The sequence below is a fragment of the Coffea arabica genome, chromosome 9c (assembly GCF_036785885.1).
Source record: "Coffea arabica cultivar ET-39 chromosome 9c, Coffea Arabica ET-39 HiFi, whole genome shotgun sequence".
In the NCBI taxonomy this organism is placed as follows: domain Eukaryota; kingdom Viridiplantae; phylum Streptophyta; class Magnoliopsida; order Gentianales; family Rubiaceae; genus Coffea; species Coffea arabica.
The window spans coordinates 43,678,018-43,703,439 of NC_092326.1; the positions used below are offsets into that span (position 1 = coordinate 43,678,018).

Below are 25,422 nucleotides of genomic sequence, written 5' to 3' on the forward strand. Positions count from 1 at the left end.
TTTTGTATCCGAACGGGAATCTTCGAAAAATAATAAATTATTTAATCAATTTTATAAAAATGTCAATATGAAATATAAATTTAATGTCTATTTTATTATAACCTTTCTTAAGTATATTACTATATGGGCATTGTAATATAAAGTATTCTTATAATATAAATTTGAACATCTAATAATTTACTTCGGTAATTAGTTACTTTTTTACTTCTTGTAGTGATAATAATTCTTTTTTACTTCTGTTTCCTATGCAGTACACAAATTATTGGCATGAATTTGGAGATATATCTAATAAAGATATTTATGTCTCTTTTATTTATATCGCATTACTTTCCAGTTTCTTTTTTGGGTAGGAAATAAGAATCATATAATATTAAGAATTCTTATAGGAAATACGAATTGATATATATCTAAACAAAAAAGGAGCAAGCCACATAGGAAACTACTTATCGTTTCTTTAAGCCACGTAGGAAAAAGAAAACATGAAAGGATAAGAATTAGAATGCGATTTTATTATATATATAGGATTTATTTATTTATAATAATAATAAATACTAAAACGTAAATACTCAGCAGTTGGTAGTACTAAAAGGGAGCTCGCCAAATGGATTAGTTTTTGTTTTAACTTTTAATTGTTCGTTTGCAGATGATAACTTCCAAAGCCTTGGTTTTACTTTAGTGTTTGTTTGGACTTGCTTCTCATTATCACATGGAAAAAAAAAGAGAGGAAAAAACACAAACACACAAAATAGGCGAAGAAGGATAGAGTGCCTGAGCCAAACCAACACCCCCCCCCCCCCCCCCCCCCCCCCGCCAAAACCAAAAAAAAAAAAGAGGAAAAAAAAGCCTAGTAGAGCTGAGTTTGTTATCCTTACACAGCAAATTGTTTGTCTTGACAAATGCCCTTTGGCCTAGTTTCCAAGTTTAGAAACGAAAAGAAAAGAAGAGAACTGATACATTACGAAAGAAAAGAAAAAAGAAGAGAAAAGATATAAATTTTGCTTGGGAGTTTAGAAAAGAAAAGAAGAGTTATTATTTTATTTGAGAGCTGAATAGAAATGGGGAAAAAAAAGATTGTATATTAACTTATTTCACAGATGGGTTCTTTAAGTGTAAAAAAAAAAAAGGAATTGTTTGGATAGTGAATTATTTATTAAAATTAATTTATTTGTATCATTAATATATTTTTCAATCACTTTTTTATATCAAATATATAATATAAATTTGTTATTTGCGAGTTTTTTTTTTGTCAAAGCCTTTTGCAAGATTTTTGTGACTTTACAAATCTAAATCTCGAGTAAATCTCAAAAGCCGGCAACTCTTAAGGTTCCTCAAGAGACTTACAAACCCCACCCAAATCTCCTTCCAGCCCCGATGTGGGATAACCACCTAAAGGAGCAGCTGCTGCTAAAACCTAAAGAAACCGCACTAACCCCATCCAGTTGTTATTTGGGAGTTTAGAAAAAAAAAGAAGAGCTACTTTTTATTTGGAAGCTGACTGGACATGGGAAAAAAGAGTGTATATTAACTTACCTTTTCTTAAAAAAAAAAAAACGGTCTGAATAGTGAATTAATTATCAGAATTAATTTATTTGTATCATTAATATATTTTTTATTTTAAATACATAATATTTAAAAAATATATATATCAAATAATCTAAGTGTCGGAACACTTATATGTTCAAGGACAAAATAGGCAAAATAGAAACGGTCATTTAAAATGGCGTCAGCAGCCACACCCACGCGGCTAATACTCTGGAAAATGCCAACGCCGGCAATGAATCGCCGGTGCGGTCCAGTGGTGCCGGTGTGTTGTTCGCTGTGCAAACAAGGCCAGCGCTTCCTAAGCTCCCTCGCCACCACCGACGAATCCTCCTCAGCCGCCCACCACCGCTCACTTCGAAAATTCGTTAAAACTTCATCCAAACACGTGGCTCTGGATACTCTCTCTCATCTCCTCTCCCCCACCACCGCTCACCCTCACCTCTCCTACCACCTCGCCCTCCCTGTAAGCTCTCAAGTCTCTTTGCGTATGTATGTATATCAATTATATCTACTGATCCGACAACGTAACGTACTCTACACCTAGCTCTCAAGCCCCTTCTGATGCTTCTTGTAGTTGTACCTCATAATTAGCCAAGCTTCATGGTTCAGCTGGAACGCTAAGCTGTTGGCGGATGTGACAGCTCTCATGTACAAGCAAGAAAGGTTCATCGAAGCTGAGGCCTTGATTCTCCAGGCCCTCAAGAAGCTGCCGGCCCATGACCGAGATCTGTGCAATTTTTATTGTCATCTCCTTCATTCCAACGCCAAGCACCGGTCCAGCAAAGGAGTCTTTGATTCACTCACGAGCTTGAAGCAGCTTCTCGCTCGTTCGTCGTCGGTTTACGTGCAAAAACGAGCGTACGAGTCGATGGTTAGCGGTCTTTGTGAGATTGGGTTGCCCGGTGAAGCTGAAAATTTGATGGAAGAAATGAGAGGTGTGGGGCTAAAGCCATCCGGGTTTGAGTTTAAGTCCTTGGTTCATGCTTATGGAAGGTTAGGGTTGTTCGAGGATATGAAGAGAAGCGTGACTCAAATGGAGGACGCAGGGGTTGAGTTGGATACGGTTTGTTCAAATATGGTGCTTTCTTCACTTGGATCGCACAAGGTTTTCTCCGAAATGGTTTCATGGCTTCGGAGAATGAAAGATTCGGAGGTTTCATTCTCTATTCGGACTTATAATTCAGTCTTGAACTCATGCCCCACTCTCATTCTACTGCTGCAAGATCCCAAAACCATTCCCCTTTCAATGGAAGACTTGATGGGCAATTTGTCCCAAGAGGAGGCAGATTTGGTCCGGGAGTTGGTTGCATCATCCGTTCTGGATGAGGCGATGGAATGCAATTCTGCCGAGTTGAAGTTGGATCTGCACGGAATGCATTTGAGCACTTCATGTCTGATTTTCTTGCAGTGGATTGACAGGCTGCGGCTGAGGTTTTCGGCGGGAGACAATATGGTTCCAACTCAGATCACAGTGGTTTGTGGGTCGGGAAAACACAGTGCTTCAAGAGGGGAATCCCCAGTGAAAGGTCTGCTGAGGGAGATGATACTGCGGATAAAGTGCCCTCTAAGAATTGACAGGAGGAACCTCGGATGTTTTGTTGCCAAAGGGAAAGTTTTCAGTGATTGGTTATGCTGATTTCTCAGACTGCTCCGAAACTAAGATCATGCTGATGGGCAGGTATCGATGAAGAATAATAACATGGTAGCATTAATTAAGATGGGCATGCCTTTTTCTTCTTGTCATCTCATTTTCAACTTACTTGGGTAAGGCTAAAAAACCTTGATCTGCTGAGAGTGCTGACTGAATCTGGCAGCCCCTGTAATGCGTCAACTTCATTATACTTCCAATACAAAGCGTGCAATGCATTATGCCTGCAATGGTCTTCTTTTACTATTTGCTGGCACAAGGAGCAAAGAACCGCCAGCATTACTTTGCCCCAGGTGTGGCATAATTTAGCGGATCCATTTACAAATTTACATCATGACAAAATTCTTGGAGTGAGGCCCTCCAAATTTACAAGGAAATGCACTCAACAATAACCAGATCATCGTAGAATCGATGACTATACATACAACTGGCAATCCAAGGTTTATATAAAATCCTTTTCTTGATATTTATATAAAATACTACATTGCCTTCCAAAGGATGCAATGAGGTTCACGCAAAAGACTCTTAAATGAGCGTTCGCACATAGGTATTCCTGCCTTGTCTCTTGCTGTTTGGAAAAAGATCGCCCATGTTGAATCATCTGGAAAGTGTAATCCAATGTCTTTACAAGAGCACTGGCAGGGTCCCCAAAACATAAAGATCAGCAGAAGATTTGAAGTATGGCAAGCACCATGAACATTGAGATCATGCCATCCAGGAACTATCCATCTAAATTAATGGATAAGAAGCATTGCAACAAATGGTTCTATTGCATTAAAAGTAAAAGAAAACACAAAAGAGGAGTTAATAATAATCCTCAAACATGGCCACCATAGATTTATGAGTACTTTTTCTATCCCTGCTGCAAGAAATATGCAGAGACTTTCAACAAATTCCAGCTGCATTGAGCTATCACGATAATTAACCCAATCAGCCTCTTCCATTACAATTTCTTTCCCAAATTCAACACCCAAAACTTGCACCCTGGCCAAAGCTAACAGTGAATAGAGATGGTAATGAATGATATGTTGATACCGTAGGAAATATAAAACCATAATCACGGGAAGGGTGATGTCTAGCAATAAATGCAGATAATAAACCACTACTAATTGTCACTAGTATTAAGCCCATCCAGATTTTAGCTTTAATTAATCTATGCTACCCTATACATGATGCGAAGAAGCCTTCTTACACATTTATTGCCAATGCATCACTACATGGCAGAAGACAACACACCAGAAAATTTGAGGTGAATCTACTAAAAGTTTGTTGAGGCTAATAAATTTAGATGGTCTGTTTTACAAGAACAGTGACCTGCTCACCTGGCCCCCGTCTGCACACACAAGATCATAGCAAAGAACAATCCCAGAAAAACGGGGAGTGAACTTGCTAGGAATTGTATTGAGGCTAAACGAAATCAAGTAATAAACCAGTTCAAGTTGCATGTAACCAGTATGGTAAATGAACGCACAAATATATGTTCCTATGGACGCCAAACATGTAAACAGATAAGAGCTAAAAACCAGAAATATGTAAAGGAGCATATAGTGCGGAAGTATATATCATACCTAAGTAACCTAATGCTTCCAAAAGAGAGTTTATCCACACCAACTGCAAAACCATTTTGGTAAAGTCAACAGACAGGAGACACAGAATCCGAAACTTCCTGCCTTAATCAAAACCAAGGCATCCACCATATATACATCTTCCCTAGGTTTTTATGTGAGACTGCTTCTGCAATCAATCGACGAGCTTGGCCTTCTACCGCCAAAGGCAGTGATGGTGCAGCTCCAACACCGACAACAACTCCTTGCAGTCGTGCTTCAATGTTACTTATGGCTCGCTGCAGTTCAGAAAACAGAGTTAGCTCTCTATGGTTTTATGGTTCTATTCTATTATATATATCCCAATGGGAACAAAGTTCAGGGGTCCAAAGGTAACTAAAAGTCACCTGATAAACAACTACCAATTAAACCAATTGAATGCATTCACTCAGAAACTTCTAATGCTGAAACAATTTATCCGCAATGTAGCTTGTAAGAAAAGCATTTTACAGAATTTGGAACAACTATAGTCTCAAATCAGAGTATGGAATTGCTTGATAACACTTTTTTGTAGTAGATAACCCTGCAAATAAAGGCATATAACAGCTTCAAATCAACTAAGGTACTCCCATACTGAGAGATTGTTGGACTTACATCAACTGTAACACGAATTTTTTGTTGAAGAAAGATAATATAAACACAAACCTGTGCATGGGGGTTTTGAACTTCTATCCCACTGGACTTGTGAGATTTAGTCCATTCCACAAGGGGATCATGGATGAAAGTCTCTAAAACATTCATCAGTGTCTCTCTGTGTGCCCTCAGTACTGAAAGTGTGATCTCGCAGACCCTCAAGAAGATGCCTTCATATCCAGTAATGCCCAATCCATCAATAATGTTCTGCAGGTCCATATAATACCAGTTGTAAGCATATTCTAACACCACACCCTAAATAATAATACAAATCCAATATAATTTAAAGCAGGTTGCTGAAGAATGCTGTTAAACAATAGGGAAAAACATACACAGCCCTGTCTACCAGCTACAGGGGAGAAGTTATTACTTAAACCTTCAAATGAATTTGAAATTAGATATTTATACTATGATTACAAAGCATTCCACCTGCATGAGGTGGCAGAAAGATAAACTGAATTTCAAACTTTATTAAGTGTTCATTTTCTAAGGCCAGTGCCAAAGATAAACATCTCCACATACTTCTGAGAAAACTTAATTTAGTAACTAATTAAAAATTCTCTGTTTTTCAGTCACAATTTGCAATACAACCATTCTTCTTCTCCTCTTTACCTGTGTCAGCCTAAAAGGCACCAGTTCAGGTTTCTCCAGCTGCAACCCTTTGTCAAATAAACAACTAAAATCAACATGAATACAGTCACCTGTGGTAGAATCAAACAATATATTTTCACCGTGTCTGTCACCAAGGCCAACTATATGCCCAACCATTGACCACACAGCAGTTGTGTGGGCATATGCAACTCGAGCCCTAAACCAAGCAGCTGGTTCTGAAAATGTGTTAAGAAACCATCTATGGAAGGCTGGAGGAAACATTGGCAAAATTTTATTCTTTAGCATTTCTTCCTCCGGCATTTTCCCCTGGCACTGGTCATAAATTCGCTTAATTTGAGGATTCGTCTTCTGTCTATCAAATTTCCTGCAGCTTATATAGATATCTTGGAGAATGGGTCGCAGTCCACGAGTGTGAGGAACCCACTCAACCATCCCACAGTCTTCTGTAAGCGGAGTCACAGCAAATGTGCGAATATAAAGCTTACGCTTGCGGCTTTCAGGGCACTTGGACAACAAACGATTTATCATTGCATTGAATTCCATCATCCGTGCATCTTTCCTTAAGTCATCCTTTGGCTTGCAGAGAAATGGACGCTTAGTACCATCACTGCCGAAAAGAAAAACCTGCAAAATAAAATAGTCGTAGAAAATCCACAAAGACACTAGACACATGCAAGGAATGTTATGGGGGAAAAAACATCCTGATTTTAAGCAATCATTCCCAAGAACAATCTGCCATACATCCAAAAACAAGATGCACTCAAAGGTCAGAATGGCAATGATTACCTGCTTCCATATGTCAGAAAATAGGATGCTTTATGTCCTATCTATGTCAATATCTCTAGCAATAAATTTGGGAAGGAATCTCTTGGTTAAGATAGAGAAGGAACAAAACCATGCAAACAAATATATATGAACATAGGGACTCAATAAAAGTACAAACCATTTAGGAATAAAAACTAAAACTGGGGGATGAAGTCAATATAAACACAATTAAAGGCAATCCATTTTACAAAGTGTGAACCATTTTCCACAAATGAAAACCAATTAGGTTGCAAACTACTTAGAATAGAAACCCTTACTTTCTTTGGTCGTTGAAGCGAGGAAAGAATCTCAGCCTCATCTGCTATTCCAGAAATTGTAGGAAGATCTGTGAATGAGAAAATATCAGAGGTGCTGGGACTTGTTACATTCATTTCACATGAAGGTAGATTAACTGCAAGTGATTGCTGAATTGGCATGATGATGTCCACAGGCATCATCCTCTTCAAGGCACTAAATTCAGTTGAGATATTGATTGCTTTTGCCTTAGCTTGTCCAGGATGCAAGCATAACCTAATTAAATGATCAATTAAAGTAGCAAACTGCATAAACAAACTGCGGGTGCCTCCCTGACTGGATCCTCTTCTTGCAGCATCTATGATCTCTTCAGCAGCACTTCTCCTGGAAGGAACTGCGGATTTTGTAACTGCTGCCATAGTCCATAAAGCTTGCTGTGGGTACTGCCGCAGAACAGAGGTGATAATGTGTTTCACCAAACGAACAATTTCCTCATTTTGGTGGCAAATTCTAGACACTAATTGAGGCAGAACAGCTAACCACTGATAGGTTGGCAAATCTTTTAAACAGCCTCGCATGATGCTGGTGACCTACAAGATAGCACCTAACTAATTTTAAAGAAAAGAAAGCTAATGGGAATAGCGGTGTGTTAACAAAGTTATAAGCACACTTTAGAAATAAATAACTCACCTTCGCATGCACACTCTTCATATCTTTATTGGATGCAGAGTCGCTTCCATAAATACAACCAAATTCAAACCATAGGGTTAGCAACCTCGGTAGTGCCTGGAAGAGATTTTTGTGGCCCTTGTGGAGCCCTCTTGCGTAAAATAACAACACATCAGGAAGGTAGGACCACCATCGCCTCTCAGAATTTGAAGCTGCAGAAGATAGAACTGAATTTGATGGGACCACCCTAGGTAGTTCGAAACTGTTTTCCTGTCGTTTTCTGGCATCAACAAGGACTTCATCACAATATTTAGCCATATAAAAATATCCTTTCTCCCACTTGGGTTGCAGCTCCTTTACCCTTGAATAAAGACTTATGACATCTTCCTTTTGCTTTTGCCCGGTATAGTGGATCCATCTAGAGTAAAGTAGGAGGGTCCTTGCAATATCTCGATTCTCATTCAAAGATTGTGTATCACAAAGTAAAGGCTGTGGGTTCAAAGGAACCAATGACAGGCTGGTGATGGATGACATTGCAGCAGAGCCCAAAATCTCAGGCATGTTCAAAAGGGATTGTTGCAGCTCTGCAATGGCACCATCAGCTCGCCTAGTGCTCCATAGAAGCTTAGCCTTTTCCATGTGAACGTTAGGCGCACCTGAAGCCTTAGCTTCCAGAATTGCACGGTTTGCTGTCTCATAGTGACCAGCTAAACGACATAGTTTTGCATATTGCACCCAGAAATTCCCAACCTGAGCACCAAGACCACTAGCACCAAAAACAAGTCTCCTGAAAGCCAAAAGCGGTTCCCTTGCCCACAAAGATGGTTGAGTAAGCTTCAACCGATTTTCCCAGTTTGCTATTATTTTACAGAAATCTGGTTCACTAAGATACAACTGTTTATCCAGAAAAGAGTCACCAGCAAGGAGCATGTTGAAATCTTCTAGCTCACGCAGCAGATGAAGCTTTACTACAAAGGGGTAGGCCCGTGCATAAGAATCCCAGCCAGCAGCAGCAAGAGGAGCAATCAGAGCCTGTTTTGATGATGCAATTTTTTCGGCCACCAAGAATTGATCTTTCTTCATTATTGCCTGGAGAATCTTAGCAACATCCATGTCAAATGAAGCATTACTCTCAGAACTGCTGCAAAGTAAACCCTCTTCATCAGCCCCAGTGAGATATTCATCCATCAAGTCCCACCTTCCTAGTCTCCATGCTGCCTGAACACCTTGCATACACCACATCTTCTTGTACTGAGGAATCCTAGATATCAATCCATCCACATGAGTCACCATTGCCTGCAAATGGCACATGTTTAGTAAACAATTAAGGACATCTGAGTGCCTTTGAACAGATGTAGGTTCCATCTGCAGAGCCTGCTCACAAGAAGTCAAAACTTCTGCCCAATTTCCTGCTTTTTTGTTTATCAACAGATGGTCTTGTAAGTTCTTTGATTTCCGTAAACAAGCCAAACCAGATAAGCCATCTGGTTCGTCCAAATTGCTGTATATCTCCATCAAAAATGAAACATCATCGTCCTCAAAAAAGCCACTTTTTTCTGCAGCTGGGTTAAAGGAGCCCGACCTTTCCCGCACATGGCACTCAAAGTACAATAAAGACCTGGCAGAGGCCTGACACCTGAAAGAGGCTCTCGCTAGTGTCACTTTAGGAATTGCAGCCAGTAGATCCGAGACATGATTACATTGTGTAAGCACCTCCGAGTCCTTCACAAGATGCATATTATTTTCCTTCGATTTGGGACCTTGCTGCTTACAATTGGATGGCTGCAGGGACTGAAAAAGAGCAAGCTCTTGTTCAATATCATCAACCCACTGACCAAGATTATCAAGCAGTGTAAAGACAGCTTGTATACAGACTTCGCTTTGCCCAGGATTGATACCATGAACAGTTACAGAACCATGATCTGAAGCAGCTACATCAAGGACGGATAGAATTTCCTGTGTTATACCATGACGTGCTTCCTCATTACCATGGCAAACTGCATTCAGTACTAAATATGGAAGAAGATACATTGCTATTTGCATATCGTGACGCACAATACCTCGGCAGGCATTAAAAACACTTGCCCTAGAACCTACAGCATGCACAGTCAATTTCTTGATCCAGAAGAATATCCATCTTCTAAAAGACATAGAAGGATGGTAAATAGGACCAGAAGATGCAGAATCTGACACATCAGGCAGCTGAAATCTTGAGGTTAAACAAGGGGCTATTATCTCTTTAACATAATCAGAGAAACGATCCCACAGTTTCTGACCCCTACCACAGATTTCAGTGCCATGATTTTCCGTCTTGATTGCAGATGCTGGGGCCTTTCGAGGTGGTTTATTTTTTCTCTCTGAAGTAGAAGCTGCAACATTTTCATCAAGAGAGGCCTCACAACCAGCAATTTTTAGAAGCTCCTGTATAGCCAATGCAGCTGAATCTTGAATAATTGTGTCAGGTGCAGCTCTAAAAGCCCTTGCCAGATGCTTATGGATCAATTCGAAGATTAGGTCATCATCTGAGCATGCAATCTTGAAACGTGTGCTTGAAGAACTGACAAATTTTGCAGGATCAACTGCACCAATTGCTCCAAGGCAGTCTGCGCATATTAACTTCAGCCGCTGTCCAACTGAAGTCCTTGATTCTTCTGCACAGCCTCTGAGCAGCGAAGAAAACAAAGAGCTTAATACATCCATATTTTGATTGCCTTCCTTAATAGCCAAAACCGTGACTTCTTCCCTTCTTTGGTTCAGCAGTTTGCCCAGCTCAGATGCTACCATGTATCTAACATTCAAATTTTCATGATTCAACCCATTGGCAACATCTAGGAGTTGCTCCTTCAAAGACCTTGGGCTTTGTGCTTCTTGGATAACTTTATTTAATTCTGCTAAGGCTGGAATTTTGGGTAAAGGAGGGAACTCATGGATGTGTTGTTTTAAGAGAAATTTATTCTGAAGCATGAGTTCTTCAAGAATCTCCACAATTTTGTTTAAATGCAAAGAGGAATTCACTTTATCTCTCTCTAAGAAGGGAACGAGAGCAGCAAACACTTGAGAAATAATGTGTTTGGTACTGGAAGGCGATATTTTGACCAGTTGTTTAATGAAAACATGCAAGACAGCAAGACCCTCCCCCACAAGATGTTCCTTCCTAATTGCATGCATGAGAAGAACCATAAGTTTTGGCACATAAGTGCTAAGGTGCGTATCCATCATATTAATGAGCATCTCTATGCGTTTGATTGCCTGCTTTTGCAATAATACATCCTCTGTATGAAGCATTTTTCTGTCAATGCTATTAAGAAGACCAACAAAGTGATTCCTTAGAAATCCTGGAAGATCTTCATCGCCTGTTAGTGTTCTCGCAACTTCTTTTATCGTCTGAGGCACCTGTGTTAACCTACAAAATAATATTTAATCAAAAGATGTTCTTTTGCAGGAGCTGCTAACTTTGTAGAGTCGTGTCAAAATCCAGTAGTTTATCTTTTTCAATAAGCAAAGATATAAAATTATGCTTTCCCTCTTCTTCAACCTCCATTCTAAGATTTCACAAACACAAAAAAGGAAAGCACACTGTAAATAAATATAGAAGTTGAGTATGCATCCTCATGTACCATAGTAGGTGTTTAAAGCTCAATCTAAAAAGAGAGCCATATTGGAGATTGCACAATTATCAAAATAATAGTCAATACTGTTCAGCCATTTCTACTACATTGTACCTTTTGCAAACCTCTTCTGGATCTTTCTCATCAATGAAGCACACGAGTTCATCCAAAAGTGCAGGTAGTGCAGCTGCAAAAATTTCTTTGTTGTCAGATCCTGTCTGATCATGGTAGTACTGCAAAGTAGAAAGCAATTCTTGTTCATCAGCTCGATTGAGAGAAAAAGCAAGCACTTTAGGCAGCCAATTAACAATTAGTTGCACCATATCTGTCTTCAGACATTTAGCCATCTCATGCAGTATGATGATTGCTTGATCATTATGATGCTGAAAGACCACGAGCTTTGGAAGAACAACAGGGATCATTCTCTTTACAAGTTCTTCAGTTTCTATTCCAAGCACGGCTACTGCAAACTCTTCAATCATTTCTGGTCGGCTTGCTAGCCTGGTGGATAGGTAATCATACAGCTCATTTCGAATATGAAGAACTTTAGAAAGGATGGTGCAAAGTCCCCCTTTAAAATGAAAATGGCAAGAGCTTTTTATCAAAGTTGATGCTGTTATTCGTACTGTGACATGAGGATTATCAAGCTGGTCAATCAACAAAGTTAGTGACATCAAAAATGGTTGACTCTTTATATTTACTGAGATCAAAATGTTTGCTGCAGCTTCAAGAAGAGTCTCAAACATCAATGGATCGTCAGCTGCAGCCAAAGCATGTTTAATTTTGTCCATGAACTTCTGTTCTTTGGTTTTGTTTATCAAATCCATATCCAAAACTAAACAATTCAAAATAGGCTCCTCAAAGAAAAAACTAATCTGTGTGCAGAATGCTTCTCTGATAGCCTTTTTCTGGTGCAGGAGTAAAAAATCAACACAGTTCATCCATTCAGATCTTGTACTCTGCAATATATCTCCAGTTCCATGGAGTAAGACCCGCCCAAGGATCCCTATGCAAGCAACTTGAACCTCTTCTGATGATTCATCATATAGCAGCTGGAAAAATAGAGATTGCAAACATGTATAATCACAACCTATGACGTGTTCCATGCTTGAAGAGCCAGGGGGATGTACAGCAGTTGAACAAAAGTCCTGATTGACCACAACTCTACTGTCACATTTTGAACACCTAAATCCTCGCAATAGATGATGTGTAGTTGACTTCTCTCTCCTGTTCTGTTTGTTCAAGTATAATTTGCATTCACTTTCCCACCATGTACCCAGACCATGACAAGAGCCATATAGACAAGCCAGAAAACCAAGAGAGAGAGGAATGGCTTTCTTAATCTTGTCATTTGACTCTAGTAACAAGATTCTGCAAAGAAGAGAAAGCACAAAGTTTTGAGATGTATGAAATTAACGAACAAGTAAACACTTTGTAAATGATGCACACAAAAGCCCCTTAAATGAAATCCCATTAAAAAGTGCACTCAATCTATCTCAAGATATGGAACAAACTTGCCTACAAGCATGTACAGGGGAGCTAAAATATATAAGGATCAAGCTGTTTTTTAAAAAATTAAAAGAAATAAGTGCAAGGTTTCAGGGAAGAAACTGTTGGCATATTAGTAAAAAAATATTTGGCAACTGACTACCACGCCTTTGAAGAAAGCATCAGGAAAGCAAGTTTCTGTTCAATCATACCATACCTACTTAAAAAAATTAAATAACATAACAATTTGAATCAACATACTTTGCTGGCTTTGTCCTATATGTACTGCTAACCTGAAGAAGCTTATGTAGACATGCTCTTGTTGTACACGTTGTGCATTATCCTAAGCAAATATTGCTGTTACAGTTGAACATATAACATGTGCACTCACAGAATGTCTAGAACTTTCTGTTAACTTACTCTAGCCTCTTGAACATATGTGTCAGGAAACCATAACCAGACCACAATACAATCACTGGCATAGATATGACAGCTTCAAGTCTAACCTCTTCTGCTTGGTCATGAAGACTCAAGTCTAGAATATCAAGATTATTTCCTATTTTTGACAAATCAATCTTGGATAGCACTTGCACAGAAAGGCATTTTGCCTTCCATGATGGATGAGGTTCACTTCTTTCAAGAGAATATATCCATGGAAGTTTTAGCATTGAACCTATAAAGTCTGTCCAATCAGTCTGGCATTTGAAAAGCTTACCATCCGAAGGAAGGGAGCCTGGACGAGGCAGAGGAAACAAGTTAGAGAAAAATAGCTGAGAATAAAACCATCAGATTCTAACCAATTAAAAAGGTCATCAAAAAGCAGTTCCTTAATATTCACATCAAACACCAAAAGAGAAAGTTGTGGATGCAGGACTACTTTACATCATAGACATCAGGGATCACCAAGAAAGCTCGAGCATGATAGTCTTAGAAGCTATAACTCATGCTTAAACTAGCCCCCTTCCCCAAAAAAAAAAAAAAAAAAAAACATGGATTACTTTTCTCACCTTGAGTGAGCAACATGATGTTAACTGCCTCAAGAAAGAAGGATAAGTCAACAGGGGATGGCAATTCTTTGTTTTCCTGAAACCACTAATGCATAAATCTCAGCATAGGAAATTCAAAATATGTACAATACATACGCAAAAAATCAACCAACCTGTTCAGCTATCCATGGAATCCACTTGTAAAACTGCCTAAATATGGAAAGTGAGATATTCAGTTGGGGATATTCACAAAATACAACACAGAGTGCAATAAGAGCTGCTAACTCGACTTCTGGGTTCAATGAGCTAGCCTTCTCAAAAGGAGGTGCTAAATCTTCTACAAACAGACTCAACAAGGAGTGCATATAATCAGCATATTCTCTTTCTCCAGCAGTTATAAGCTTATTGGCAACATCATGCACACCCTTACAATTGGTGATGAAATCCTCACGCTCATCAACTATCTTTTGGCGCTTTGAATCAGTATATTCAGAGTCCATAGCTGGTCTTTTCTCTGTGGTTCTTAAATTCTTATTTTCATTGTCCCCTGAGGATGATACACTGCAATCATTAGCCAATCCTCCTCCCCAAAAGTCTAGCCGAAGTCTAGATATAGCCACTTGAAAGCAATCTATCAGAAGAAAAACAGATTTGTCTGAGCGAAGCAGATAGATAAGATTCTCAGGCCTCCAAATATGAGGGGGGCAACTTTTGGCAATCCTGACATATGCACTACATAAAGCAGCCTGAAGCAGTAGGTTAGTGGATTAGATAGGTCGCTATGGTGAAAGGTTTAAACAAACCTCCAGCAGAAGAAGTCCTAAAAAGGACACTGCTGGCTAGACAATCAGCAGCAAAACTAACCTTGAGCTCCTGACTTTTTGTTTTGAGGAATGACTCAGGAAAAATTTTTATGAAAGTTGAAGCTGTTGACTTGACAATATCATCAGGACAACTGGTGTATAATGCACAAAGGCATGCAGCCAAAGAAGAATCATAAGCTGTACCTCTGCATTCAAAGAAAACTTACATAACAATGGACAGAGCATAACCACATAAAGCATTGTTCCAATAATGAGTTGTTAGTGAACTAGGCAAATGAATTACAGTCAATAGAAAGAGTGGAAGATCCAGAAAAAGCCATTATTAAGCTAGGAAAACTTCAGGACACACATGTACTGTACCTGTTTCATATACTTTAGTAAGAACCACTAACAATTGATGAATGCTATGAATGAATGGAACCTCAAATTTACCAAAGAGAGAAGCATAGATGCTAAAAATTTGAAGGATTTCTTCCATAAAATCCATGGGTAAATTTGGCGATTTTGTCAAAGTGCATATATTTGCTTTATAATCAGTCAGATACTTGCAAATTGACCGAGAAAGGTTTCAACAGAGAGGAAACCAAAGGATTTGAAGTCTATCTTCAACCGTCAGTAGTTCATGAGGCATATTGAAGCCAAGTCCAATATAAAAGTACATTTGGAGAACTTTGGATCAATGAATCAGATTATGAAGAACTATCCCATACAGATCTTGAAAAGCCTTTATAATGTGACATAACCTAAGTCACTACCCATGAAAATCCAGAAAAAATTGCAATTACTTTTCCTTCTTTTCTGTATTTTCCCTCCTTTGCTCAAGTTTAGAACTCAGAAGAATGTACATATTTATCAATACTGAAACGAGGATAGAGTAACCTAAACTGTAATGTGAAATCAAAACAAGAAACAGATATATAAAGAATTTAACATCAGGATACCTGAAAGTTGAAAGTCCATACTCATCTTCGCCAAGAATAATTGCCATAGACTGAATTAACTTTTCAAAAGGAATAATGTCAAAGTCCATCACTGCTCCAATAAGGCGGATGAAGTCAAAACATGCCTTATCAAGGAAAAACTTTATGGTCATAAACCAGTGCTGGATAGATAAATGTAGCAAGAAAATGTTTTCAAGTGGCAGGAATTACTAGCAGTTAGCCACTCACAATATGCAAGTTGTCATCTCCATAACAAATAAGGGAACAGGCAGCCAAAACACATGGTGTATAGACAAGTCCTTCAACATATAAAGTTCCTTCAGTTAAGCATTTAGACAGTAACTTTACGGCAGATGTAGCAAAAGGCTGCCACCTTTCTTTTCCAGTGAGATCAATCAGAATGCCATACCCATCAGCAGGTTTGCTGGATGCTGGGACATGACTAAGAAGAGCATCTTCACCACAAGCTCCGGCAAAAGAGACATTAAAGCACTTCAAACAAACTTTTTCTAGCTCCGTAGAGCACGATTCACCGTAAAGGGAGCAAACGTACAGAAGATCTATAACAAAAATAAAGCACATTAACTTCTTAAAATGGATCAGACCTCTGCCAGACAGAATACTGCATGGAAATAGACAACATTAGGCAATAGCAATTACTGCCAAAAAATATATAAAACTTCTCAACTATACCTTCAACCAGCAACATGATATCCACGAAGAAGTTGCGATACGCATCTCGATCTCCTGTTCGAAGTAAAGATAACAAGGAGCCAATTGTTTCAAAAAGTACTCCATGTCTGGACCTGTAATGAATAATATCAAGAGAATTATGTCAACCGATTCCAGACAGCAGCACAAACCAGTATAATGATTCTATAGCTCACGAAACTAATTTGAAGTACAAGGCTTATCTGTTACAGCTCCTACATATTTTAGACTTGATAGTAGGAGCACATACTGAATTCCATAAAGTTCAATGACAGAGGCCTTGCTGCATTTGCTTCAGATTTTGCATTTCATTCTGTGACAGGCGATGGGTTTTTTTTATTGGTAAAACTTGTTTCAATGAACTCAAAACTGTGTCAGATGTCATTCATGATCAATGGTTGCGAAAGACATTTTTGACATTAGTTCACCAAAAAGTTTGGAGCCAGGCAAAGCACTAGCAATCAATAACAAAAGTGATTTAAAAAAAAAAAAAGTGGAAAGAAAATTTCAGGAAAAAAAAAAAGAAGTAATGTACCAAGAGGTATAGCAGGAAGAAAATACAGTTGCAGAAAATCCACGACTAATAAACATTCGCTTGACAATTGAAACGAGGAAGGAATGATGTTTAGCATTGATAAGAAATGACTGACCGAAATGCAGGTTCGGCAAAGAATGGCACTATCCGACCGATGATAGGTAGGACTGCAGCGGCCTTGCCGTGATAAAACACTCCAGGAAAGCTCTTTGCGGTATGCGTCAATAGCTTCAATACCGCCATCACCTCTCTTTCTTTCGCTGCGATAAATGATCAATATAAATCAGTGAACAAATAGTTAAGATTCAACACCGGTATGTAGTACAATAGTCCACGGCAAAAAAAAAAAAAAAAAAAAAAAACAGGGAGTACAGCAGATTGGATTTGGAGAGAGAGAGAGACCTGAGGGTGAGGGGACGACATAAGCGTGGAGAAGATTGGGGAGGACGGCGCGGAAACGTGCCTCCAGAGCCTCGTCGTTTTGCTTGGTCGGAGGAGTTGACGACGACGCGGCAATGCGTTCTCGGAGCTCGTGTACCAGGCTTGAGAGGTTCGCCATCGATGAATGACGTCACTCTCACTTCAAAGTTGTGGGAAAGTCTCAAGTGGTGGCGATGGCGGTGGTGCCGGCGGTTCCCGCTTCTCCGTTCCTCCCCTGGAGCATTTCGAATTGCAGCACTCAATTGAGTTCAGAGACTTTGCTCTGTAGACGGGGCTTTATTAGCACTAGCCACTAGCACCCAAGGAGTCAACGAGCGGAGTATGTGACTAAGGTGCACGAACTCACGAAGCAATAATAGGTGAATGAACAAATGCTTCAATAACATTTATTTCTTTTCTTCTTCAAAAAAAAAAAAAAATTTTTTTTAAATAGCTAGATATGAAACTTTATATAAGTTTTTTTCTAAAAAAAATAAAAAGCGAACCGCACTTTTTGTTCATCTATTTTTCCTCCCCTCACTTGATAAATTCTAAGGTTTAATAATAGTTTGCCCTCGTGAACTTGTAACACTTCTTGTCCCCCTTAATTTTAAATATATACGCTCTACGAATTCTTCATCGACTAGCCAAACGTTAACGATGAACTTTTCATCCAAAATTTTGATAAAATGATATTAATGCCAATGTATAATGGTTGTAAAATGATGCTATACTTTAATTCAGAATACGGGAAAACATGGACTCGCGTGATATAAAAATGAGTTGGTGTTTTTATGCAACAACAATACCTTGCTTTATATTTTGTTTGGATTTCTATATTATTAGTGAAAAAAATTTTGAGATTCTTTAAATATGTTTTCCACTATACTTTAAATTTTTTTTTTTCAACCACCTCTTTACCCCATATATAAAAATGATATTAAAAAAATTACAGCGAAAAGGTTCTCAAATATTTTTCATTCCAAATGCACTAATTAATTTTATTTTACCTAAAGTAAGCACTACTATCAATACTGGGGTGAATACACACACTGAGATGCTTTTATTGCTAAAAGATCGAATAAGTAATGTAATTGTGTCCAATTGAATTCAGTTTTTGGTCAGGGGACAAATTAACCCGCAAGGGATAAAGTGTATATATTTGAAATTCTACGAGACAAAATGTCAATAGGGGCCAAATTCAAGGGAGTAAAGTGTAACTAAGCCTGAATTTCAGGGTACTAGTAGTATTTCATAAAGCAACTTCGCAATCTTAACTTAGAGTTGTCCGTTAATACTGAATTCTATACTAACGAACGCACTACTTGCAGAAGTCAAACAATTACCAATTGGTATGACAAAAGATGATTTGAAGCTGATGCATCTTTTAGGAGAAGTGGGATTAGTGTGTAGAGAGCAGCGTTATCAAGAAAGATTTATTGACTAAATTCTTGATTGTATCTACAACAGCTAGTAGCAAAGAAAGAAATTGATGCTCTAAAAGGAAAGGAAAAATTCCGGATTGATTCTCTCTTACAAGGAAGAACAAGGAAGAATCGGAGTAGCACATTTGCAACTCACAACAACAACAATGTTTAAAGACAGACAAAATCGTGCAAGCAAAAGAGATAGAAACTCCGTAAATCTTCTGCAGTAGGAGACTTCTTCTGCATAGGTAGGTTAGCATGTCGTGGAACCTAAGCTGGACCTAGGCAGGCAATGCATCCCATAGCCAAATCCATGCTTCCTCTCTCTAACTCTTTCTTGCTCAGCTAGAAGAAGTTGGCCAGGTCGAGGGAAACCTGTTGGAGTTAACAGGGGGCAGGGTGCGAACATTGATATCAAGGGGAAGCAAGCGGTAATCAATATCAAGCTCTTTAAAAATGTTGATCATCTCTTCAATCAAAAGGGCTCTTCTCTGCCATCTTGTTCCCATGTCCTGATAATTCATTCTGTGTCTAATCCATACCGACATCTTCAGCCTGTTCAAGCCTTCCAGGTCCATCAGCACGACTGTTGGAGAGGAGTACCAATGCTCTTTCTTGCTCTCAACATAACTGCATTCGAAGCCATTGGAGAAAACACAGAAACAAATTTGTCACTGATCGCTCCATAATGATCTTACAATCTAGGCTGTTAACATTCATTGAGCCACTGCTCACAGAAATAAATCCCATCCATGTTACCTGATTATTCTTTGCTTCATAATGGCAATCTTCTCTGCTGGAGTTGCAATATGGACAACAAAATCAACTGAATCGCCCATGTCAGGGCTGCGATAATAGTTATGGATGGGTTTGGTTGCAAGAGTGCTGTTTGGGTACAGTATCTTCTGGTTGTCGAATCTCAGGAAGACTGTAGTTAAAATGTTCATTTCTTCAACAACCATCTGAAATTATTAAGGAAGGCGCTGCTGGTTAAAGACTTGAATGCCTAAAACATTTTAAAAAAAAAAAAAAACAGAAGCCTACAAGGGGATGCAAGCAAAAAAAGGAAGGCAGTAATTGATTTCGTTCATCTGTTACCTGGACTCCATCTATCTCGCATCTATCACCAACGTCAAATGGATGCATCACAAATAAGAAAATGATGGCTTCGAATATTGTCTTGCATGTGTTTCCAAATATGAAGGCCACGACAACAACCTGAGAGCTTACGAAGAGCAAAAGCTTGCTTGTTGCAATTCCCAGTATTACGAGGCAGATAATCACGATGATGATACCAACTATTACGTTCACCATCTGATGAAGTTTATTAACAGCTGTTTTTGTATCATTCAGTGTCAATGCAAGTGCTTTCCGTTCTCTAAAAGCGTTGACCTGCATGGAAGAGGCATAAAAGACTTAAATGTATTCCTTCTCAGTGTAAGCTAGACATCACAAGTTTGTACCATTTTTGGCCCTGCAAGGCATCAAATGATTAAGCATACCACCCAGTTCCTCAGGGACGCCCTGCTGATTTTTTCACTTTCAGGTGATCCTTCCACAATATTCATGATCTTCAAAGCCTCCTCCTCTCGCAAGAAATGCATCATGTCTTCTAGGTAGATGAATCTGCAGTTAGTACGGAATTTTAATTAGCCATGGTTCCATATATAAGTGCTAAGGCTAACTGAAGTCGGATGGCCAGCGAAGTGAATCAGATGAACCATCAAAAGGGTTATTGTCAAGAGAAAAACACAAGATTATAAGGAGTCATCGCATGGTTCTATTAAATGGTTCAACATCCAAGACCATCTCTCTGATAAAAAATTGTGCATGTCTCATACCTGATATCTCCATTTGAGACAAATTTCAAAATTCACATTCCATAAAGGATCAGAGGGAAAATCTACTACTAACTTCAACTATAAAATGAGCTGGTCTACTACCAAATTGTCTTCAAAATTTGCATTAAGATCAAGAGCCAATGCATGCGGAGATTACCAACTAACACCTTCTACGTACAACTTCTCTTGAACATAACCATAGGATTATTATAACCGCCACCCGAACTTGACTAGGCTCGAGTAATACTAGTATTCTCTGCTTTGCAGGATTAAATCTCCGAATCCCTTATTAAGAAATATATCAACATCTGACACCATCAACTTAATTTGAATCTACAAGACATGGATCCTTATGATGCCTAATTTCCAATTCCTATACAAGAGAACAGAATTACATTAGCTTTACTATATTGGTGCAAACAACTCAGGAAAATTGACTACATTAGTTTCAAGTGCTTTGGCTAAAAAGGAAACAAGTATAATGAGGTCAAGACATGAAACATGGAAGGTGATCTTTGATTCGGAGCAACTGGATACGAGGCATTTTAGCTTCTAAAAGTCCGACAGAGTGCATGAAACGAAGATTGAAAAGATAAGGTAAAAGGTGGACTGATGTGAGCTTACTTAGCCCTGGGTTTTGCTACATTTCTGAATATCTTCCTTGCTGCAACTTTGGCCTCACACTCACTTCTAATCTGTGTGGCAGATTCGTCATGGTGAGAGCTGCCCATAATTTGTTCGTCCAGCGTAGACAGGACCCCATGTCTAACCATATTCATCAACCTCTTCATATTCCAAGCAGATATATTCTTGGGGTTCAGCCTGTGCAAGTCATCAATTGTTATACCAGGGTCATCATGATGCTTGGCCATTGGGCTGGAGATCTTGACACTAAATGTTCTTGAAGGCCTTGGGGGTAGTCCTGCTGTTCCCATCAACTTTCCACTCAACTTTCCACTCTTAGCAGAGTGGAAAGCAGGTGGTCTAAGATCAGGCGGCAGAGTGGCACCTGCATTCTGAAGTTTCCAAACCTCATCCATCGTCCCATCCTCTTCCTCCCGAATAGCCTTTATCTCAATGAGAGGTGGTCCAGACAGCATCTCAATAACGTACTGATTGAACAGTGATTCTTGAATTCGATCGAAGAACGTGCTAACATGAAATGAAGAGGCAAGGACTTTGACCATCAGTGTCTTGACCAGCCATAGAATTGTTGCCAGCAGCATGCTCACCATTAGCTTATTAACGAACCGTAGGAAGCTGTTACTTCCCTCAACCTTCTTGTCAAACAGGCACTGCCAGGAAATTAGAACCAAACCCAACCAAATGCAATTCTGAACAGGCTTTCTTATGCCATACACGAAATACAGAACCCTTTTGCGCAGAAGAAAATTCCTCTCGATGAGCAGCACCACTATTCTAATTCCCCAACCAGAGACTAACCTACCGCATATCAGAACAAGAACCAAGACCTCCCACTTCCACAACTGGAGTCCTCTCAGCTTCATTTTCTTCCACCTGGGAATGGCTAGAGTACAGGCCAAAGCGGACACAATTAGGAAAAGGCTAATCCATTGCAGCAGGGTGAGGGCATTAAGGTTGGCCTTCCTGTATTCCTCGGGAAGATCTTCGTCAAACAGCGGATCATCCTCTTCGTCATCCGGTGGCGCAGGCTGCTTCCCTAACATCCCCGAAGCCCTCCCTAACATCCCGGAAACCCTAATAGGGCCGGATGGCTTCCCAATCATCCCTGACCTTCTCTCGGGCCTCTCAGGGGACGGGTCTATTAACCTAGACTTTGTTTTCATCCTCCCTAACACACCGGTTCTCCTCTGTATTGACGTGCACCTCAGCACCTGAACATCATCAACGCCATTATGACCATCATTGCTGTTATTGGCATCCGTGTTCGATCTCCTATGAAACTCTTGCAGGGGATGCACCTTCTCATTATTTTCCTCCTCCTCCAACTCCTCGTCATGATCATCATCATCTGAGGATGACTCAATCTCCTTGCTAAATTGACGTCGTCTCTCGTCGGGTGCGATATCAATCACTTTATGCGTAGGAGTACTACCAATCGACATTGCTGCAGGAGCCTGCTGGTAGGAAACTTTTAGCTCGTAATCATCATTGTGATCAGCATTGCGGGTTTGGTAATCTCCGCTCAAAGGGGGAAAATTTGGAGGGTTGCGGTTCCTACAATTATCGTTGATGCTGGTGCAGCTGCTACGGCCATCTTGCTGATCTCGATGAAGCTCATCCACCTCCAGGTCCACATCCAATGACAACTCTGCACCGGCAGCTCTTTGTTTATTCAAAAACTGCCCAATTAGCTTTGACAGCGGATCCGGGACGACGACGTCCATATCATTGGCATTGGTAGGATGGTGGCGGTAATCGAGTCCTCCGGGGGAAGCCGAGTCGTTGTCTTTCCAGAATTCGATGCTGGGCTCCCTCCAAACCTGGTTGTTGGTGCCACCATGTCCAGCGTCGCGGGCATGATCAGGGCCATCTATCTTGACAATGACTTCGGAGGAGGAGGGCGATGCCATTGTTGTTGGATGAGAATGATGATGATGATGATGATCAGAGAGAATGGGCTGTTTCTCGTGGTCAGGGGGTTCTGTGTTCTCAATGGAAATCTTTCTACCATTGGATTTGAAGGACCTGTTGAAAGAAGAAGAAGAGAAGCGATCCATATTCATCGATCGATGGCGTGGCTAAATTAAGGAATTTCCAAATACTGCTAGCGTAATATCACGGATTCAGTTGTGGGATTTGGAATTTGTTATGACGAGGAAACAGAATAATTTTGAGCGGCTTCTGCTCCCAATTTTGGTGATGGGGTTGTGCTGCATGGCTTCATTTGCAGGGGGAAAGTTTTACATTATAATATTATATGTTTACGTACGTGGGGAAAGAATGAACATGGCAAATAACTAAATAGCAGTACGTACTATTAGTCTTTTTTTTTTTTTTTTTTGGCATGTACTATATATTATTGATTTTAGGAATCAAAGAATTTAAAAAAAAAACATAAAAAAGTTTCAAGAACTCCTAACAGAAGAGGGATTAGCCTTAGGGAGGAAAAAAAAAAGGAAAAAACTCTACAACGGGTGGCCGCCATGACGGCAAGTGAGGAGTACCAGCGAGGCCGACGAAGTTGTGAAACGTAATTAGGGTGAGGTTTTTTTTTTTGTCAATTGTCAACCCTACTCTCACACTTACTCTAATTAGGAGAAGGTCCAACTGAACCTACGGGAGATCAATGGAGACAGAAACATCACCGAACCAGACGAATGCACTACGTATTCGTTTGGATTTGAAGCAGAGCCACAAGAGTGACATTTTGGTGGGAGGCAAATGTTCATCCCACCAATGCCTTAAAATGGGTTTGATGGTGACCACCAATCCAAGAGCCGGTGGTTAGGGTGAGGTATATTAATGGAGCAAGTTTTGCACGCTAAAGATTTTCTATATTTATGGACTGGACATGTTGGAAGCCGTATCATACCATTTGTGTCTTTTTGGTGAAAGGTGAGAAATGTGAGGATGCCACGTTAACGCCAGCGCGCCGCCACAACTCTGTCCTAAAAAGCACCGCAAAAACTTCGTTATTGTCCCTCTGATTTAATTTGATAGAGCATGTCATTAGCCTCCATTTGCAAGGAAACATTCTGACAATTAGTTGATGAGTAGCATGGCATAATTGAGTTACTATAGGTTAACGAGTAAATTTTATATACACTGATACTGACAGTATATATATTATCACAGTTGGATGCACGACACATATGCAAAATTTGGATCTTAAATTCAAATTTGAATTATGTATCATGCATCCAACGATGAAAGTGTATACACTGTCAGTGTATAGAAGATTAATGCTGAGTTAATATGCCCAATGCCTCCCAAACCCCAAAAAAAAAAAAAAGAAAAAGAAAAAGGGAAGAAGAGAGGCTGGCTTGATGTCTCATAAAAAAACTGTTTGTCGAAAATAAACTACTATCCTTCCAAAAAAAAAACCTTCTAAATACAAATATCAGTTATATCACAACCTTTCAAAATAATTTTTTCTTACACTGACACAACCTTCCAGAAATAATCATTCTTTCACTAACAGTGTACACACTTTTAACGTTAGATGAATAACAACTATACAAAATTTAATTTAAATTTAACTTTTACATATATATTATAGATTCAAAGGTGATAAAACATACACTATTAGTATATATAAGATTTATTCTTAATTTCAAACTGCTTTGTTTTGATTTCCCAGTAAGAATTCTTTTGGCAAAAATATTCGTTCTTTGTTACAACCAAGACTTAAGAGTCAAGCATCTAGAGCACTTGAAAAACATAGTAGGATTGGCCCCCCAACATTTGTCAGAGAAAGGTCTGCCTTTGTTGTGAAACACGAACCATCAGACGTTAGCACGAAGCTTGTTAGTAGTAACACAAATATAAAGCAGAAGCCAGGTATCCTCTGAACAAGATCGCCATTCCTATACTGCGCATTTTTTTTTAATAACTTTACATGTGCACAGAGATCTGATGAGGAGCATTTAGGAAACTAGAAGCAGAATGATCAATGTGGGTTTTCAAAATATGAAGTATTATGTTTTGAAATCACCTTTTTTTATAATTTAATTTAAAATATGAAGTGTCGTACTGCACGTTTTGAAACCACGAAGAATTTTCTGTATATTAGCTTCACCACGGAAGGCTTTTTTGCTTTTTACCCTCTTTTTTTGTTCCTCGCTTTCTGACTCTTGAGAAGTTAGAATGCTGATGAAGTTCGGTGTTGATGGTGAGCCAACCGACAACTTACCCAAGAAAACAAAAAAGAGAAATACAGAAAAAAAAAA

At 39.3% G+C, this 25,422-nt stretch overlaps 3 protein-coding genes across 9 annotated transcripts; 1 reads left to right on the plus strand and 2 right to left on the minus strand.

The window, feature by feature from the left end:
* The first annotated feature begins 1,682 nt into the window (after window positions 1–1,682).
* Window positions 1,683–3,420, plus strand: LOC113709653 (pentatricopeptide repeat-containing protein At2g17033). The gene is made up of 2 exons (XM_027232473.2): window positions 1,683–2,005; window positions 2,117–3,420. Exons 1-2 carry the CDS (start codon window positions 1,718–1,720, stop codon window positions 3,176–3,178), a joined length of 1,350 nt encoding a protein of 449 aa, XP_027088274.2. The 5' UTR covers window positions 1,683–1,717; the 3' UTR covers window positions 3,179–3,420.
* On the minus strand, window positions 3,409–17,622 carry LOC113709652 (serine/threonine-protein kinase ATR). 7 transcript variants are annotated; one of them, XM_072064843.1, is made up of 17 exons: window positions 17,263–17,613; window positions 16,976–17,120; window positions 16,308–16,420; window positions 15,843–16,174; window positions 15,615–15,739; window positions 14,714–14,858; window positions 14,023–14,595; window positions 13,871–13,955; window positions 13,284–13,596; window positions 11,696–12,746; window positions 11,490–11,608; window positions 7,789–11,170; window positions 7,122–7,688; window positions 6,040–6,663; window positions 5,440–5,634; window positions 4,759–5,033; window positions 3,409–3,825 (listed from the first exon to the last, which is right to left on the minus strand). In XM_072064843.1, exons 1-16 carry the CDS (start codon window positions 17,417–17,419, stop codon window positions 4,866–4,868), a joined length of 8,094 nt encoding a protein of 2,697 aa, XP_071920944.1. In that variant the 5' UTR covers window positions 17,420–17,613; the 3' UTR covers window positions 3,409–3,825; window positions 4,759–4,865. The 7 variants fall into 7 exon arrangements, with proteins under 7 accessions (XP_071920944.1, XP_071920943.1, XP_027088267.2 ...); XM_072064842.1 differs by having other exon boundaries at window positions 11,490–12,746; window positions 13,871–13,946; XM_027232466.2 differs by having other exon boundaries at window positions 4,768–5,033; window positions 11,490–12,746.
* A 1,168-nt stretch (window positions 17,623–18,790) lies between these two features.
* Window positions 18,791–23,249, minus strand: LOC113710142 (mechanosensitive ion channel protein 6-like). Its single transcript, XM_027232979.2, has 5 exons — window positions 21,173–23,249; window positions 20,210–20,333; window positions 19,806–20,099; window positions 19,467–19,669; window positions 18,791–19,337 (listed from the first exon to the last, which is right to left on the minus strand). Exons 1-5 carry the CDS (start codon window positions 23,101–23,103, stop codon window positions 19,049–19,051), a joined length of 2,841 nt encoding a protein of 946 aa, XP_027088780.2. The 5' UTR covers window positions 23,104–23,249; the 3' UTR covers window positions 18,791–19,048.
* Between the last annotated feature and the right edge of the window lie 2,173 nt (window positions 23,250–25,422).

Excerpts from the sequence above, each read along its gene's own strand:
- LOC113709652 (XM_027232466.2), bottom strand. The coding sequence starts at position 17,419 with ATGGCGAACCTCTCAAGCCTGGTACACGAGCTCCGAGAACGCATTGCC. Across the intron at positions 15,740-15,842 it reads GAGATGACAACTTGCATATT|GCATGTTTTGACTTCATCCG; the intron begins GTGAGTGGCTAA and ends TTCCTTGATAAG. Across the intron at positions 13,597-13,870 it reads CATCATGTTGCTCACTCAAG|GCTCCCTTCCTTCGGATGGT; the intron begins GTGAGAAAAGTA and ends TGCCTCGTCCAG.
- LOC113710142 (XM_027232979.2), bottom strand. The coding sequence starts at position 23,103 with ATGGCATCGCCCTCCTCCTCCGAAGTCATTGTCAAGATAGATGGCCCT. Across the intron at positions 20,334-21,172 it reads GTAGCAAAACCCAGGGCTAA|ATTCATCTACCTAGAAGACA; the intron begins GTAAGCTCACAT and ends TACTAACTGCAG. Across the intron at positions 19,670-19,805 it reads GCGAGATAGATGGAGTCCAG|ATGGTTGTTGAAGAAATGAA; the intron begins GTAACAGATGAA and ends TAATAATTTCAG.
- LOC113709653 (XM_027232473.2), top strand. The coding sequence starts at position 1,718 with ATGGCGTCAGCAGCCACACCCACGCGGCTAATACTCTGGAAAATGCCA. Across the intron at positions 2,006-2,116 it reads CCTACCACCTCGCCCTCCCT|TTGTACCTCATAATTAGCCA; the intron begins GTAAGCTCTCAA and ends TGCTTCTTGTAG.